The sequence below is a fragment of the Engystomops pustulosus genome, unplaced genomic scaffold (assembly GCF_040894005.1).
Source record: "Engystomops pustulosus unplaced genomic scaffold, aEngPut4.maternal MAT_SCAFFOLD_176, whole genome shotgun sequence".
NCBI classification, from domain to species: domain Eukaryota; kingdom Metazoa; phylum Chordata; class Amphibia; order Anura; family Leptodactylidae; genus Engystomops; species Engystomops pustulosus.
This window is the reverse complement of record NW_027285056.1, coordinates 111112-126976: the sequence shown is the minus strand read 5'-3', so window position 1 is coordinate 126976 and position 15865 is coordinate 111112. Positions and strand designations below refer to the sequence as shown.

At 53.6% G+C, this 15865-nt stretch overlaps 1 protein-coding gene across 2 annotated transcripts; it reads right to left on the bottom strand.

Moving 5' to 3' along the window:
* Window positions 1-620: 620 nt before the first annotated feature.
* LOC140108737 (C-type natriuretic peptide-like) lies at window positions 621-5688 on the bottom strand. 2 transcript variants are annotated; one of them, XM_072131930.1, is made up of 3 exons: window positions 5314-5688; window positions 2340-2633; window positions 621-2259 (listed from the first exon to the last, which is right to left on the bottom strand). In XM_072131930.1, exons 1-2 carry the CDS (start codon window positions 5398-5400, stop codon window positions 2346-2348), a joined length of 375 nt encoding a protein of 124 aa, XP_071988031.1. In that variant the 5' UTR covers window positions 5401-5688; the 3' UTR covers window positions 621-2259; window positions 2340-2345. The 2 variants fall into 2 exon arrangements, with proteins under 2 accessions (XP_071988031.1, XP_071988030.1); XM_072131929.1 differs by having other exon boundaries at window positions 621-2265; window positions 5314-5684.
* Window positions 5689-15865: the final 10177 nt, after the last annotated feature.

The window sequence follows — 15865 nt, the reverse complement described above, 5'->3', positions numbered from 1 at the left end:
ATGAAAGTGTATATACATCTTGTACCACATATATAGAAAGGACCAGCGCTTCAAAGGAACGTAGCGTTGAAAAATATTTTTCTTTATTTACCTCTTTAAAAGCATATGGGGTGGCAGAGTGCACAACACAATGGTAACACAGGAAAATCCGACGCGTTTCGCTCAAGTGAGCTTAATCATGGATAATCAGGTATCCATGATTAAGCTCACTTGAGCGAAACGCGTCGGATTTTCCTGTGTTACCATTGTGTTGTGCACTCTGCCACCCCATATGCTTTTAAAGAGGTAAATAAAGAAAAATATTTTTCAACGCTACGTTCCTTTGAAGCGCTGGTCCTTTCTATATATGTGCTACTGCCCCGAGTCCATGGGGGATCTCCTTATGCCCGTGCGCTGGAAGAAGCCGTCTGACTGGTGAGCCGGATTTTGCTTTTTTTGTCTTTATATACATCTTGTACCCTGATAATGTAACCACACTGTCAGCTCATAGATCTAGAGGGATAATAATGTGTCTGCTTAGGGAGGCCCCGCCCAAACCCTTGAATTTTGCACTGAGCAGCCTAGGGAGTGATAGGAGCTAAAACAGCAATAACACTGAGTAACATTGTAAAGTAAGGGGTTAAATATGATCTTTATTGTGTAACATCACCAGGGGATTGAGATGTGAGAATTTTCTTTCATGGGAAAACCCCTTTAATGACTTTTATTAGCAGTTCTAAGTGAGACCCCAAGTAGTGTTGGGGTCTGTCACAGCGAGTCTAAGGGGTTTCTACATTACTCAGAGCAGTTATCTCCGTCGTCTTTATTAGGGGAAATTTCTTCGATAAAAGTTTCATCAGTTCATTATCCATCAAAGGAAGGGCTTTGAGGAGTCTGCCCGTAGCCCGTGCGGAACCGGCGAGTCGTCTGCCCATAGGTTACATCACACAGAGGCGTCTTCTGGAGGAGGTTGTAGGTTACATCACACATTGAGGCGTCTTCTGGAGGAGGTTGTAGGTTACATCACACAGAGGCGTCTTCTGGAGGAGGTTGTAGGTTACATCACACAGAGGCGTCTTCTGGAGGAGGTTGTAGGTTACATCACACATTGAGGCGTCTTCTGGAGGAGGTTGTAGGTTACATCACACAGAGGCGTCTTCTGGAGGAGGTTGTAGGTTACATCACACAGAGGCGTCTTCTGGAGGAGGTTGTAGGTTACATCACACAGAGGCGTCTTCTGGAGGAGGTTGTAGGTTCCATCACACATTGAGGCGTCTTCTGGAGGAGGTTGTAGGTTCCATCACACATTGAGGCGTCTTCTGGAGGAGGTTGTAGGTTCCATCACACATTGAGGCGTCTTCTGGAGGAGGTTGTAGGTTACATCACACATTGAGGCGTCTTCAGGAGGAGGTTGTAGGTTACATCACACATTGAGGCGTCTTCAGGAGGAGGTTGTAGGTTCCATCACACACAGAGGCGTCTTCTGGAGGAGGTTGTAGGTTACATCACACATTGAGGCGTCTTCTGGAGGAGGTTGTAGGTTACATCACACATTGAGGCGTCTTCTGGAGGAGGTTGTAGGTTCCATCACACATTGAGGCGTCTTCTGGAGGAGGTTGTAGGTTCCATCACACATTGAGGCGTCTTCTGGAGGAGGTTGTAGGTTCCATCACACATTGAGGCGTCTTCTGGAGGAGGTTGTAGGTTACATCACACATTGAGGCGTCTTCAGGAGGAGGTTGTAGGTTCCATCACACATTGAGGCGTCTTCTGGAGGAGGTTGTAGGTTCCATCACACATTGAGGCGTCTTCTGGAGGAGGTTGTAGGTTCCATCACACATTGAGGCGTCTTCTGGAGGAGGTTGTAGGATACATCACACACAGAGGCGTCTTCTGGAGGAGGTTGTAGGATACATCACACATTGAGGCGTCTTCTGGAGGAGGTTGTAGGTTCCATCACACATTGAGGCGTCTTCTGGAGGAGGTTGTAGGTTACATCACACATTGAGGCGTCTTCTGGAGGAGGTTGTAGGTTACATCACACATTGAGGCGTCTTCTGGAGGAGGTTGTAGGTTCCATCACACACAGAGGCGTCTTCTGGAGGAGGTTGTAGGTTACATCACACATTGAGGCGTCTTCTGGAGGAGGTTGTAGGTTACATCACACATTGAGGCGTCTTCTGGAGGAGGTTGTTGTGTTACGTTGTCGGGATCAGTCGTGGAGACTGCAGTCGGGTCGGGGGAGATCATCATCATCCCGGGATGGGACTCGTCACTGCTCTGCACCTGAGAAGATGAAGAGTTGTGTTAGACTGTAGGGGGCGCCACTGGCTCTGGCCACAGGACGTGTCACCCCTCACCTGCTGTTAGCACCCTAATCCACTCAAGCTTCCAATACGTTCCAGTTTCATCCCAAAACAACCGCGTGACGTCCCGGATTTTTTTGTGCGGCCTCGAAATTTTTTCTGGTTGTTCATGAAATCACTGAAGAGGCGGAGCCAGGCGCGGTTGGGGGGCATCTGGGCTGAATCTGGGGTAAGCAGAGTGTCCCGAGGACGAGGCGCAGAAGGCAGCACCCCCAATTCTTCCATACTATCCAGAAGAGCCAGCTCCTCGGAGGAAGACAAGTCTTGTGATAGGAGGTCGACCAGAGACTGCGGGAGAGAAGACAACGGGAATAACGGGGTGACACCAGAACCCCCACATCACATCCACCTACACATTATACACCACCATACAGGGAAGAGACCCTACATACTGCTACACGTCCCCCCTCCTGTATACATCCCATATATATTATATACTGCTACACGTCCCCCCTCCTGTATACATCCCATATATATTATATACCGCTACACGTCCCCCCCTCCTGTATACATCCCATATATATTATATACTGCTACACGTCCCCCCTCCTGTATACATCCCATATATTATATACTGCTACACGTCCCCCCTCCTGTATACATCCCATATATATTATATACTGCTACACGTCCCCCCTCCTGTATACATCCCATATATTATATACTGCTACACGTCCCCCCCTCCTGTATACATCCCATATATATTATATACTGCTACACGTCCCCCCTCCTGTATACATCCCATATATATTATATACTGCTACACGTCACCCTCCTGTATACATCCCATATATATTATATACTGCTACACGTCCCCCCTCCTGTATACATCCCATATATATTATATACTGCTACACGCCCCCCCATCCTGTATACATCCCATATATATTATATACTGCTACACGTCCCCCTCTCCTGTATACATCCCATATATATTATATACTGCTACACGTCACCCTCCTGTATACATCCCATATATATTATATACTGCTACACGTCCCCCCTCCTGTATACATCCCATATATATTATATACTGCTACACGTCACCCTCCTGTATACATCCCATATATATTATATACTGCTACACGTCCCCCCTCCTGTATACATCCCATATATATTATATACTGCTACACGTCACCCTCCTGTATACATCCCATATATATTATATACCGCTACACGCCCCTCCCTCCTGTATACATCCCATATATATTATATACTGCTACACGTCCCCCTCTCCTGTATACATCCCATATATATTATATACTGCTACACGTCCCCCTCTCCTGTATACATCCCATATATATTATATACTGCTACACGTCCCCCCTCCTGTATACATCCCATATATATTATATACTGGTACACGTCCCCCCTCCTGTATACATCCCATATATATTATATACTGCTACACGTCCCCCCCTCCTGTATACATCCCATATATATTATATACCGCTACACGTCCCCCCCTCCTGTATACATCCCATATATATTATATACCGCTACACGTCCCCCTCTCCTGTATACATCCCATATATATTATATACTGCTACACGTCCCCCCTCCTGTATACATCCCATATATATTATATACTGCTACACGTCCCCCCCTCCTGTATACATCCCATATATATTATATACCGCTACACGTCCCCCTCTCCTGTATACATCCCATATATATTATATACTGCTACACGTCCCCCCTCCTGTATACATCCCATATATATTATATACCGCTACACGTCCCCCCTCCTGTATACATCCCATATATATTATATACCGCTACACGTCCCCCCCTCCTGTATACATCCCATATATATTATATACTGCTACACGCCCCCCCATCCTGTATACATCCCATATATATTATATACTGCTACACGTCCCCCTCTCCTGTATACATCCCATATATATTATATACCGCTACACGTCCCCCTCTCCTGTATACATCCCATATATATTATATACTGGTACACGTCCCCCCCTCCTGTATACATCCCATATATATTATATACTGCTACACCTCCCCCTCCTGTACACATCCCATATATATTATATACTGCTACACGTCCCCCCCACCTGTATACATCCCATATATATTATATACTGCTACACCTCCCCCTCCTGTACACATCCCATATATATTATATACTGCTACACCTCCCCCTCCTGTACACATCCCATATATATTATATACCGCTACACGTCCCCCCCTCCTGTATACATCCCATATACATTATATACCGCTACACGTCCCCCCTCCTGTATACATCCCATATATATTATATACTGCTACACGTCCCCCCCTCCTGTATACATCCCATATATTATATACTGCTACACGTCCCCCCCTCCTGTATACATCCCATATACATTATATACCGCTACACGTCCCCCCCACCTGTATACATCCCATATATATTATATACTGCTACACGTCCCCCCTCCTGTATACATCCCATATATATTATATACTGCTACACGTCCCCCCCTCCTGTATACATCCCATATACATTATATACCGCTACACGTCCCCCCCACCTGTATACATCCCATATATATTATATACTGCTACACGTCCCCCCTCCTGTATACATCCCATATATATTATATACTGCTACACGTCCCCCCACCTGTATACATCCCATATATATTATATACTGCTACACGTCCCCCCTCCTGTATACATCCCATATATATTATATACTGCTACACGTCACCCTCCTGTATACATCCCATATACATTATATACCGCTACACGTCCCCCCCACCTGTATACATCCCATATATATTATATACTGCTACACGTCCCCCCTCCTGTATACATCCCATATATATTATATACTGCTACACGTCCCCCCTCCTGTATACATCCCATATATATTATATACTGGTACACGTCCCCCTCTCCTGTATACATCCTATACATACACTATATACTGGTCGCCTCCTCTGTTCTCGTGGCCACTTACCTTCAGCTGCTTGAGCTGGGGTGATGGTCGGCTGGTGACCCCCACTATTAGTAGGGTCATGACGGTGACGGCAGCGGTGGCTTTCATTCTGGGGTCTCTTTCGGGTGGGTCGGGCTGTCAGGTAGCAGGTGCCTGGAGTCGGGGGTCGCTGACACACTGTCACGACTTACACACTGTACGACGCGGTTGCTGTTGGGTTGTTGGTTTCTGTCCTGATGTCAGGACGGGTCAGTTCTGGAGAGCGAGGGTCCGGCAGACGTATATATATACACAGGTTACCCTGGGAGACCCTCTCACCCCATTACAGGGGCTCAGGAATGTCTCCCCCTCCTGCTCCCCATTGTCTCACACAAAGCAACTTACAGGGGGAGAGGGAGAGATTTACATGTCAGTAATCCCCAATCAGCTCAGCCTCCGGTACAGCAGCCATGGGTCCCAGCGCGACAGTGGGAGGCGACCTGTGACCCCTGACCTGTCAGGAAGAGGTGACCTGAGCCCCATTACCTGTCAGTAAGAGGTGACCTGTGCCCCGTTACCTGTCAGTAAGAGGTGACCTGAGCCCCATTGCCTGTCAGTAAGAGGTGACCTGAGCCCCATTGCCTGTCAGTAAGAGGTGACCTGAACCCCGTGACCTGTCAGTAAGAGGTGACCTGAGCCCCGTGACCTGTCAGTAAGAGGTGACCTGAGCCCCGTGACCTGTCAGTAAGAGGTGACCTGAGCCCCATTACCTGTCAGTAAGAGGTGACCTGAGCCCCATTACCTGTCAGTAAGAGGTGACCTGAGCCCCATTACCTGTCAGTAAGAGGTGACCTGAGCCCCGTGACCTGTCAGTAAGAGGTGACCTGAGCCCCATTGCCTGTCAGTAAGAGGTGACCTGAGCCCCATTACCTGTCAGTAAGAGGTGACCTGAGCCCCCTGACCTGTCAGTAAGAGGTGACCTGAGCCCCGTGACCTGTCAGTAAGAGGTGACCTGAGCCCCGTGACCTGTCAGTAAGAGGTGACCTGAGCCCCGTGACCTGTCAGTAAGAGGTGACCTGAGCCCCCTGACCTTTCAGTAAGAGGTGACCTGTGCCCCCTGACCTGTCAGTAAGAGGTGACCTGTGCCCCGTGACCTGTCAGTAAGAGGTGACCTGAGCCCCCTGACCTGTCAGTAAGAGGTGACCTGAGCCCCGTGACCTGTCAGTAAGAGGTGACCTGAGCCCCATTACCTGTCAGTAAGAGGTGACCTGAGCCCCATTACCTGTCAGTAAGAGGTGACATGAACCCCGTGACCTGTCAGTAAGAGGTGACCTGTGCCCCCTGACCTGTCAGTAAGAGGTGACCTGTGCCCCCTGACCTGTCAGTAAGAGGTGACCTGAACCCCGTGACCTGTCAGTAAGAGGTGACCTGTGCCCCCTGACCTGTCAGTAAGAGGTGACCTGTGCCCCCTGACCTGTCAGTAAGAGGTGACCTGTGCCCCCTGACCTGTCAGTAAGAGGTGACCTGTGCCCCGTGACCTGTCAGTAAGAGGTGACCTGCGCCCCGTGACCTGTCAGTAAGAGGTGACCTGTGCCCCCTGACCTGTCAGTAAGAGGTGACCTGTGCCCCGTGACCTGTCAGTAAGAGGTGACCTGTGCCCCGTGACCTGTCAGTAAGAGGTGACCTGTGCCCCCTGACCTGTCAGTAAGAGGTGACCTGTGCCCCCTGACCTGTCAGTAAGAGGTGACCTGAACCCCGTGACCTGTCAGTAAGAGGTGACCTGTGCCCCCTGACCTGTCAGTAAGAGGTGACCTGTGCCCCCTGACCTGTCAGTAAGAGGTGACCTGTGCCCCGTGACCTGTCAGTAAGAGGTGACCTGTGCCCCCTGACCTGTCAGTAAGAGGTGACCTGAGCCCCGTGGCCTGTCAGTAAGAGGTGACCTGAGCCCCGTGACCTGTCAGTAAGAGGTGACCTGAGCCCCGTGACCTGTCAGTAAGAGGTGACCTGTGCCCCGTGACCTGTCAGTAAGAGGTGACCTGTGCCCCCTGACCTGTCAGTAAGAGGTGACCTGTGCCCCGTGACCTGTCAGTAAGAGGTGACCTGTGCCCCGTGACCTGTCAGTAAGAGGTGACCTGTGCCCCCTGACCTGTCAGTAAGAGGTGACCTGAGCCCCATTACCTGTCAGTAAGAGGTGACCTGTGACACCTGACCTGTCAGTAAGAGGTGACCTGAGCCCCATTACCTGTCAGTAAGAGGTGACCTGTGACACCTGACCTGTCAGTAAGAGGTGACCTGAGCCCCATTACCTGTCAGTAAGAGGTGACCTGAGCCCCGTTACCTGTCAGTAAGAGGTGACCTGAGCCCCATTTCCTGTCAGTAAGAGGTGACCTGTGCCCCATTACCTGTCAGTAAGAGGTGACCTGTGACCCCTGACCTGTCAGTAAGAGGTGACCTGAGCCCCATTACCTGTCAGTAAGAGGTGACCTGTGCCCCATTACCTGTCAGTAAGAGGTGACCTGTGACCCCTGACCTGTCAGTAAGAGGTGACCTGAGCCCCATTACCTGTCAGTAAGAGGTGACCTGTGCCCCATTACCTGTCAGTAAGAGGTGACCTGTGCCCCCTGACCTGTCAGTAAGAGGTGACCTGAGCCCCATTACCTGTCAGTAAGAGGTGACCTGTGCCCCCTGACCTGTCAGTAAGAGGTGACCTGTGCCCCGTGACCTGTCAGTAAGAGGTGACCTGAGCCCCATTGCCTGTCAGTAAGAGGTGACCTGAGCCCCATTACCTGTCAGTAAGAGGTGACCTGAGCCCCATTGCCTGTCAGTAAGAGGTGACCTGAGCCCCATTACCTGTCAGTAAGAGGTGACCTGTGCCCCGTGACCTGTCAGTAAGAGGTGACCTGAGCCCCGTGACCTGTCAGTAAGAGGTGACCTGAGCCCCGTGGCCTGTCAAAAAGAGGTGACCTGAGCCCCGTGACCTGTCAGTAAGAGGTGACCTGAGCCCTTTGACCTGTCAGTAAGAGGTGACCTGAGCCCCGTGACCTGTCAGTAAGAGGTGACCTGAGCCCCCTGACCTGTCAGTAAGAGGTGACCTGAGCCCCATTACCTGTCAGTAAGAGGTGACCTGTGCCCCATTACCTGTCATTAAGAGGTGACCTGTGCCTTGTGACCTTTCAGTAAGAGGTTACCTGAGCCCCATTACCTGTCAGTAAGAGGTGACCTGAGCCCCATTGCCTGTCAGTAAGAGGTGACCTGAGCCCCCTGACCTGTCAGTAAGAGGTGACCTGTGCCCCCTGACCTGTCAGTAAGAGGTGACCTGTGCCCCCTGACCTGTCAGTAAGAGGTGACCTGTGCCCCATGACCTGTCAGTAAGAGGTGACCTGAGCCCCCTGACCTGTCAGTAAGAGGTGACCTGAGCCCCATTACCTGTCAGTAAGAGGTGACCTGAGCCCCATTACCTGTCAGTAAGAGGTGACCTGAGCCCCATTACCTGTCAGTAAGAGGTGACCTGAGCCCCATTACCTGTCAGTAAGAGGTGACCTGTGCCCCATTACCTGTCAGTAAGAGGTGACCTGAGCCCCGTGACCTGTCAGTAAGAGGTGACCTGTGCCCCGTGACCTGTCAGTAAGAGGTGACCTGTGCCCCCTGACCTGTCAGTAAGAGGTGACCTGTGCCCCCTGACCTGTCAGTAAGAGGTGACCTGTGCCCCCTGACCTGTCAGTAAGAGGTGACCTGAGCCCCCTGACCTGTCAGTAAGAGGTGACCTGTGCCCCCTGACCTGTCAGTAAGAGGTGACCTGTGCCCCCTGGCCTGTCAGTAAGAGGTGACCTGAGCCCCGTGGCCTGTCAGTAAGAGGTGACCTGTGCCCCATTACCTGTCAGTAAGAGGTGACCTGAGCCCCATTACCTGTCAGTAAGAGGTGACCTGAGCCCCGTGGCCTGTCAGTAAGAGGTGACCTGTGCCCCATTACCTGTCAGTAAGAGGTGACCTGAGCCCCATTACCTGTCAGTAAGAGGTGACCTGAGCCCCATTACCTGTCAGTAAGAGGTGACCTGTGACCCCTGACCTGTCAGTAAGAGGTGACCTGAGCCCCATTACCTGTCAGTAAGAGGTGACCTGTGCCTTGTGACCTGTCAGTAAGAGGTGACCTGAGCCCCATTACTTGTCAGTAAGAGGTGACCTGTGACCCCTGACCTGTCAGTAAGAGGTGACCTGAGCCCCATTACCTGTCAGTAAGAGGTGACCTGAGCCCCATTACCTGTCAGTAAGAGGTGACCTGAGCCCCATTACCTGTCAGTAAGAGGTGACCTGAGCCCCATTGCCTGTCAGTAAGAGGTGACCTGAGCCCCATTACCTGTCAGTAAGAGGTGACCTGAGCCCCATTACCTGTCAGTAAGAGGTGACCTGTGCCCCCTGACCTGTCAGTAAGAGGTGACCTGTGCCCCGTTACCTGTCAGTAAGAGGTGACCTGTGCCCCCTGACCTGTCAGTAAGAGGTGACCTGTGCCCCCTGACCTGTCAGTAAGAGGTGACCTGTGCCCCCTGACCTGTCAGTAAGAGGTGACCTGTGCCCCATTACCTGTCAGTAAGAGGTGACCTGAGCCCCCTGACCTGTCAGTAAGAGGTGACCTGAGCCCCGTGGCCTGTCAGTAAGAGGTGACCTGTGCCTTGTGACCTGTCAGTAAGAGGTGACCTGAGCCCCATTACTTGTCAGTAAGAGGTGACCTGTGACCCCTGACCTGTCAGTAAGAGGTGACCTGAGCCCCATTACCTGTCAGTAAGAGGTGACCTGAGCCCCATTACCTGTCAGTAAGAGGTGACCTGAGCCCCATTGCCTGTCAGTAAGAGGTGACCTGAGCCCCATTACCTGTCAGTAAGAGGTGACCTGAGCCCCGTGACCTGTCAGTAAGAGGTGACCTGAGCCCCCTGACCTGTCAGTAAGAGGTGACCTGAGCCCCATTACCTGTCAGTAAGAGGTGACCTGAGCCCCATTGCCTGTCAGTAAGAGGTGACCTGAGCCCCGTGACCTGTCAGTAAGAGGTGACCTGAGCCCCCTGACCTGTCAGTAAGAGGTGACCTGAGCCCCATTACCTGTCAGTAAGAGGTGACCTGAGCCCCATTACCTGTCAGTAAGAGGTGACCTGTGCCCCCTGACCTGTCAGTAAGAGGTGACCTGTGCCCCGTTACCTGTCAGTAAGAGGTGACCTGTGCCCCCTGACCTGTCAGTAAGAGGTGACCTGTGCCCCCTGACCTGTCAGTAAGAGGTGACCTGTGCCCCCTGACCTGTCAGTAAGAGGTGACCTGAGCCCCATTACCTGTCAGTAAGAGGTGACCTGAGCCCCATTACCTGTCAGTAAGAGGTGACCTGAGCCCCGTTACCTGTCAGTAAGAGGTGACCTGTGCCCCGTTACCTGTCAGTAAGAGGTGACCTGTGCCCCCTGACCTGTCAGTAAGAGGTGACCTGTGCCCCATTACCTGTCCGTAAGAGGTGACCTGTGCCCCGTTACCTGTCAGTAAGAGGTGACCTGTGCCCCCTGACCTGTCAGTAAGAGGTGACCTGTGCCCCATTACCTGTCCGTAAGAGGTGACCTGTGCCCCATTACCTGTCCGTAAGAGGTGACCTGTGCCCCATTACCTGTCCGTAAGAGGTGACCTGTGCCCCGTTACCTGTCAGTAAGAGGTGACCTGTGCCCCGTTACCTGTCAGTAAGAGGTGACCTGTGCCCCATTACCTGTCAGTAAGAGGTGACCTGAGCCCCATTACCTGTCAGTAAGAGGTGACCTGTGCCCCATTACCTGTCCGTAAGAGGTGACCTGTGCCCCGTTACCTGTCAGTAAGAGGTGACCTGTGCCCCGTTACCTGTCAGTAAGAGGTGACCTGTGCCCCGTTACCTGTCAGTAAGAGGTGACCTGTGCCCCATTACCTGTCAGTAAGAGGTGACCTGTGCCCCGTGACCTGTCAGTAAGAGGTGACCTGAGCCCCGTGACCTGTCAGTAAGAGGTGACCTGCGCCCCCGTGACCTGTCAGTAAGAGGTGACCTGCGCCCCCTGACCTGTCAGTAAGAGGTGACCTGAGCCCCATTACCTGTCAGGAAGAGGTGACCTGTGCCCCATTACCTGTCAGTAAGAGGTGACCTGAGCCCCATTACCTGTCAGTAAGAGGTGACCTGAGCCCCATGACCTGTCAGTAAGAGGTGACCTGAGCCCCGTGACCTGTCAGTAAGAGGTGACCTGTGCCCTGTGACCTGTCAGTAAGAGGTGACCTGTGCCCTGTGACCTGTCAGTAAGAGGTGACCTGTGCCCTGTGACCTGTCAGTAAGAGGTGACCTGAGCCCCGTGACCTGTCAGTAAGAGGTGACCTGAGCCCCATTACCTGTCAGTAAGAGGTGACCTGTGCCCCATGACCTGTCAGTAAGAGGTGACCTGTGCCCCATGACCTGTCAGTAAGAGGTGACCTGAGCCCCATTACCTGTCAGTAAGAGGTGACCTGTGCCCCATGACCTGTCAGTAAGAGGTGACCTGAGCCCCGTGACCTGTCAGTAAGAGGTGACCTGAGCCCCGTGACCTGTCAGTAAGAGGTGACCTGTGCCCCCTGACCTGAGCCCCGTGACCTGTCAGTAAGAGGTGACCTGAGCCCCATTACCTGTCAGTAAGAGGTGACCTGTGCCCCATTACCTGTCAGTAAGAGGTGACCTGTGCCCCATTACCTGTCAGTAAGAGGTGACCTGTGCCCCGTGACCTGTCAGTAAGAGGTGACCTGAGCCCCGTGACCTGTCAGTAAGAGGTGACCTGAGCCCCGTGACCTGTCAGTAAGAGGTGACCTGTGCCCCGTTACCTGTCAGTAAGAGGTGACCTGTGCCCCGTTACCTGTCAGTAAGAGGTGACCTGTGCCCCATTACCTGTCAGTAAGAGGTGACCTGAGCCCCATTACCTGTCAGTAAGAGGTGACCTGTGCCCCATTACCTGTCCGTAAGAGGTGACCTGTGCCCCGTTACCTGTCAGTAAGAGGTGACCTGTGCCCCGTTACCTGTCAGTAAGAGGTGACCTGTGCCCCGTTACCTGTCAGTAAGAGGTGACCTGTGCCCCATTACCTGTCAGTAAGAGGTGACCTGTGCCCCGTGACCTGTCAGTAAGAGGTGACCTGAGCCCCGTGACCTGTCAGTAAGAGGTGACCTGTGCCCCATTACCTGTCAGTAAGAGGTGACCTGAGCCCCATTACCTGTCAGTAAGAGGTGACCTGAGCCCCATGACCTGTCAGTAAGAGGTGACCTGAGCCCCGTGACCTGTCAGTAAGAGGTGACCTGTGCCCTGTGACCTGTCAGTAAGAGGTGACCTGTGCCCTGTGACCTGTCAGTAAGAGGTGACCTGTGCCCTGTGACCTGTCAGTAAGAGGTGACCTGAGCCCCGTGACCTGTCAGTAAGAGGTGACCTGAGCCCCATTACCTGTCAGTAAGAGGTGACCTGTGCCCCATGACCTGTCAGTAAGAGGTGACCTGTGCCCCATGACCTGTCAGTAAGAGGTGACCTGAGCCCCATTACCTGTCAGTAAGAGGTGACCTGTGCCCCATGACCTGTCAGTAAGAGGTGACCTGAGCCCCGTGACCTGTCAGTAAGAGGTGACCTGAGCCCCGTGACCTGTCAGTAAGAGGTGACCTGTGCCCCCTGACCTGAGCCCCGTGACCTGTCAGTAAGAGGTGACCTGAGCCCCATTACCTGTCAGTAAGAGGTGACCTGTGCCCCATTACCTGTCAGTAAGAGGTGACCTGTGCCCCATTACCTGTCAGTAAGAGGTGACCTGTGCCCCGTGACCTGTCAGTAAGAGGTGACCTGAGCCCCGTGACCTGTCAGTAAGAGGTGACCTGAGCCCCGTGACCTGTCAGTAAGAGGTGACCTGAGCCCCGTGACCTGTCAGTAAGAGGTGACCTGAGCCCCGTGACCTGTCAGTAAGAGGTGACCTGAGCCCCATTGCCTGTCAGTAAGAGGTGACCTGCGCCCCATTACCTGTCAGTAAGAGGTGACCTGTGCCCCATTACCTGTCAGTAAGAGGTGACCTGTGCCCCATTACCTGTCAGTAAGAGGTGACCTGTGACCCCTGACCTGTCAGTAAGAGGTGACCTGTGACCCCTGACCTGTCAGTAAGACATAACGTGCAGCTGAGCTCTTATTGTGGTGTGGGTAAGTCCGGTCTCGGGTTCGGTTCTGATCCGTCCCTCCTGCTGACACTTTCTGGATGTTTCTTCTACTTCCCGGTAATTAATCAGATTTTCTCCCACACTAATTACTAAGAGGATAATCCCCCCCCCCCACATCACCCGGGAGACCGGCACAAAGCAGAACCGAGGGGGGTCCGATGTGTACCCAGGATGATGGGGGAGGTAGTGGACGGGAGAGGATGATGGGGGAGGTAGTGGACGGGAGAGGATGATGGGGGAGGTAGTGGACAGGACAATGGGGGAGGTAGTGGACAGGACAGGATGATGGGGGAGGTAGTGGACGGGACAGGACGATGGGGGAGGTAGTGGACGGGACAGGATGATGGGGGAGGTAGTGGACAGGACAGGATGATGGGGGAGGTAGTGGACAGGATGATGGGGGAGGTAGTGGACAGGACAGGATGATGGGGGAGGTAGTGGACAGGATGATGGGGGAGGTAGTGGACAGGACAGGATGATGGGGGGAGGTAGTGGACAGGACAGGATGATGGGGGAGGTAGTGGACAGGACAGGACAGGATGATGGGGGGAGGTAGTGGACAGGACAGGATGATGGGGGGAGGTAGTGGACAGGACAGGATGATGGGGGGGGGGGGTTAGTGGACAGGACAGGATGATGGGGGGGGGGGGGGGTAGTGGACAGGACAGGACGATGGGGGAGGTAGTGGACAGGACAGGACGATGGGGGGGGAGGTAGTGGACAGGACAGGACGATGGGGGGGGGAGGTAGTGGACAGGACAGGACGATGGGGGGGGGGGAGGTAGTGGACAGGACAGGACCATGTGGGGGGGAGGTAGTGGACAGGACAGGACCATGTGGGGGGGAGGTAGTGGACAGGACAGGACCATGTGGGGGGGAGGTAGTGGACAGGACAGGACGATGGGGGGGGAGGTAGTGGACAGGACAGGACGATGGGGGGGGAGGTAGTGGACAGGACAGGACGATGGGGGAGGTAGTGGACAGGACAGGATGATGGGGGGAGGTAGTGGACAGGACAGGACGATGGGGGAGGTAGTGGACAGGACAGGATGATGGGGGAGGTAGTGGACAGGACAGGATGATGGGGGGGGGAGGTAGTGGACAGGACAGGATGATGGGGGAGGTAGTGGACAGGACAGGATGATGGGGGAGGTAGTGGACAGGACAGGATGATGGGGGAGGTAGTGGACAGGACAGGATGATGGGGGAGGTAGTGGACAGGACAGGATGATGGGGGAGGTAGTGGACAGGACAGGATGATGGGGGAGGTAGTGGACAGGACAGGATGATGGGGGAGGTAGTGGACAGGACAGGATGATGGGGGGGGAGGTAGTGGACAGGACAGGATGATGGGGGGAGGTAGTGGACAGGACAGGATGATGGGGGAGGTAGTGGACAGGACAGGACGATGGGGGGAGGTAGTGGACGGGACAGGATGATGGGGGAGGTAGTGGACAGGACAGGACGATGGGGGGAGGTAGTGGACAGGACAGGATGATGGGGGAGGTAGTGGACAGGACAGGATGATGGGGGGAGGTAGTGGACAGGACAGGACGATGGGGGAGGTAGTGGACAGGACAGGATGATGGGGGAGGTAGTGGACAGGACAGGATGATGGGGGAGGTAGTGGACAGGACAGGATGATGGGGGGAGGTAGTGGACAGGACAGGATGATGGGGGGGGAGGTAGTGGACAGGACAGGATGATGGGGGGAGGTAGTGGACAGGACAGGACGATGGGGGGGGAGGTAGTGGACAGGACAGGATGATGGGGGGAGGTAGTGGACAGGACAGGATGATGGGGGAGGTAGTGGACAGGACAGGATGATGGGGGGGGAGGTAGTGGACAGGACGATGGGGGAGGTAGTGGACAGGACAGGATGATGGGGGGAGGTAGTGGACAGGACGATGGGGGAGGTAGTGGACAGGACAGGATGATGGGGGAGGTAGTGGACAGGACAGGATGATGGGGGAGGTAGTGGACAGGACAGGATGATGGGGGAGGTAGTGGACAGGACAGGATGATGGGGGGAGGTAGTGGACAGGACAGGATGATGGGGGGAGGTAGTGGACAGGACAGGATGATGGGGGAGGTAGTGGACAGGACAGGATGATGGGGGAGGTAGTGGACAGGACAGGATGATGGGGGGAGGTAGTGGACAGGACAGGATGATGGGGGAGGTAGTGGACAGGATGATGGGGGGAGGTAGTGGACAGGACAGGATGATGGGGGGAGGTAGTGGACAGGACAGGATGATGGGGGAGGTAGTGGACAGGACAGGACGATGGGGGGAGGTAGTGGACAGGACAGGATGATGGGGGGAGGTAGTGGACAGGACAGGATGATGGGGGGAGGTAGTGGACAGGACAGGATGATGGGGGGAGGTAGTGGACAGGACAGGATG

Bases quoted from the DNA above. Each gene is read 5' to 3' on its own strand.
- LOC140108737 (XM_072131930.1), bottom strand. From the start codon at position 5,400: ATGAAAGCCACCGCTGCCGTCACCGTCATGACCCTACTAATAGTGGGG. The intron at 2,634-5,313 runs GTAAGTGGCCAC...TCTCTCCCGCAG, and splicing joins CCCAGCTCAAGCAGCTGAAG to TCTCTGGTCGACCTCCTATC.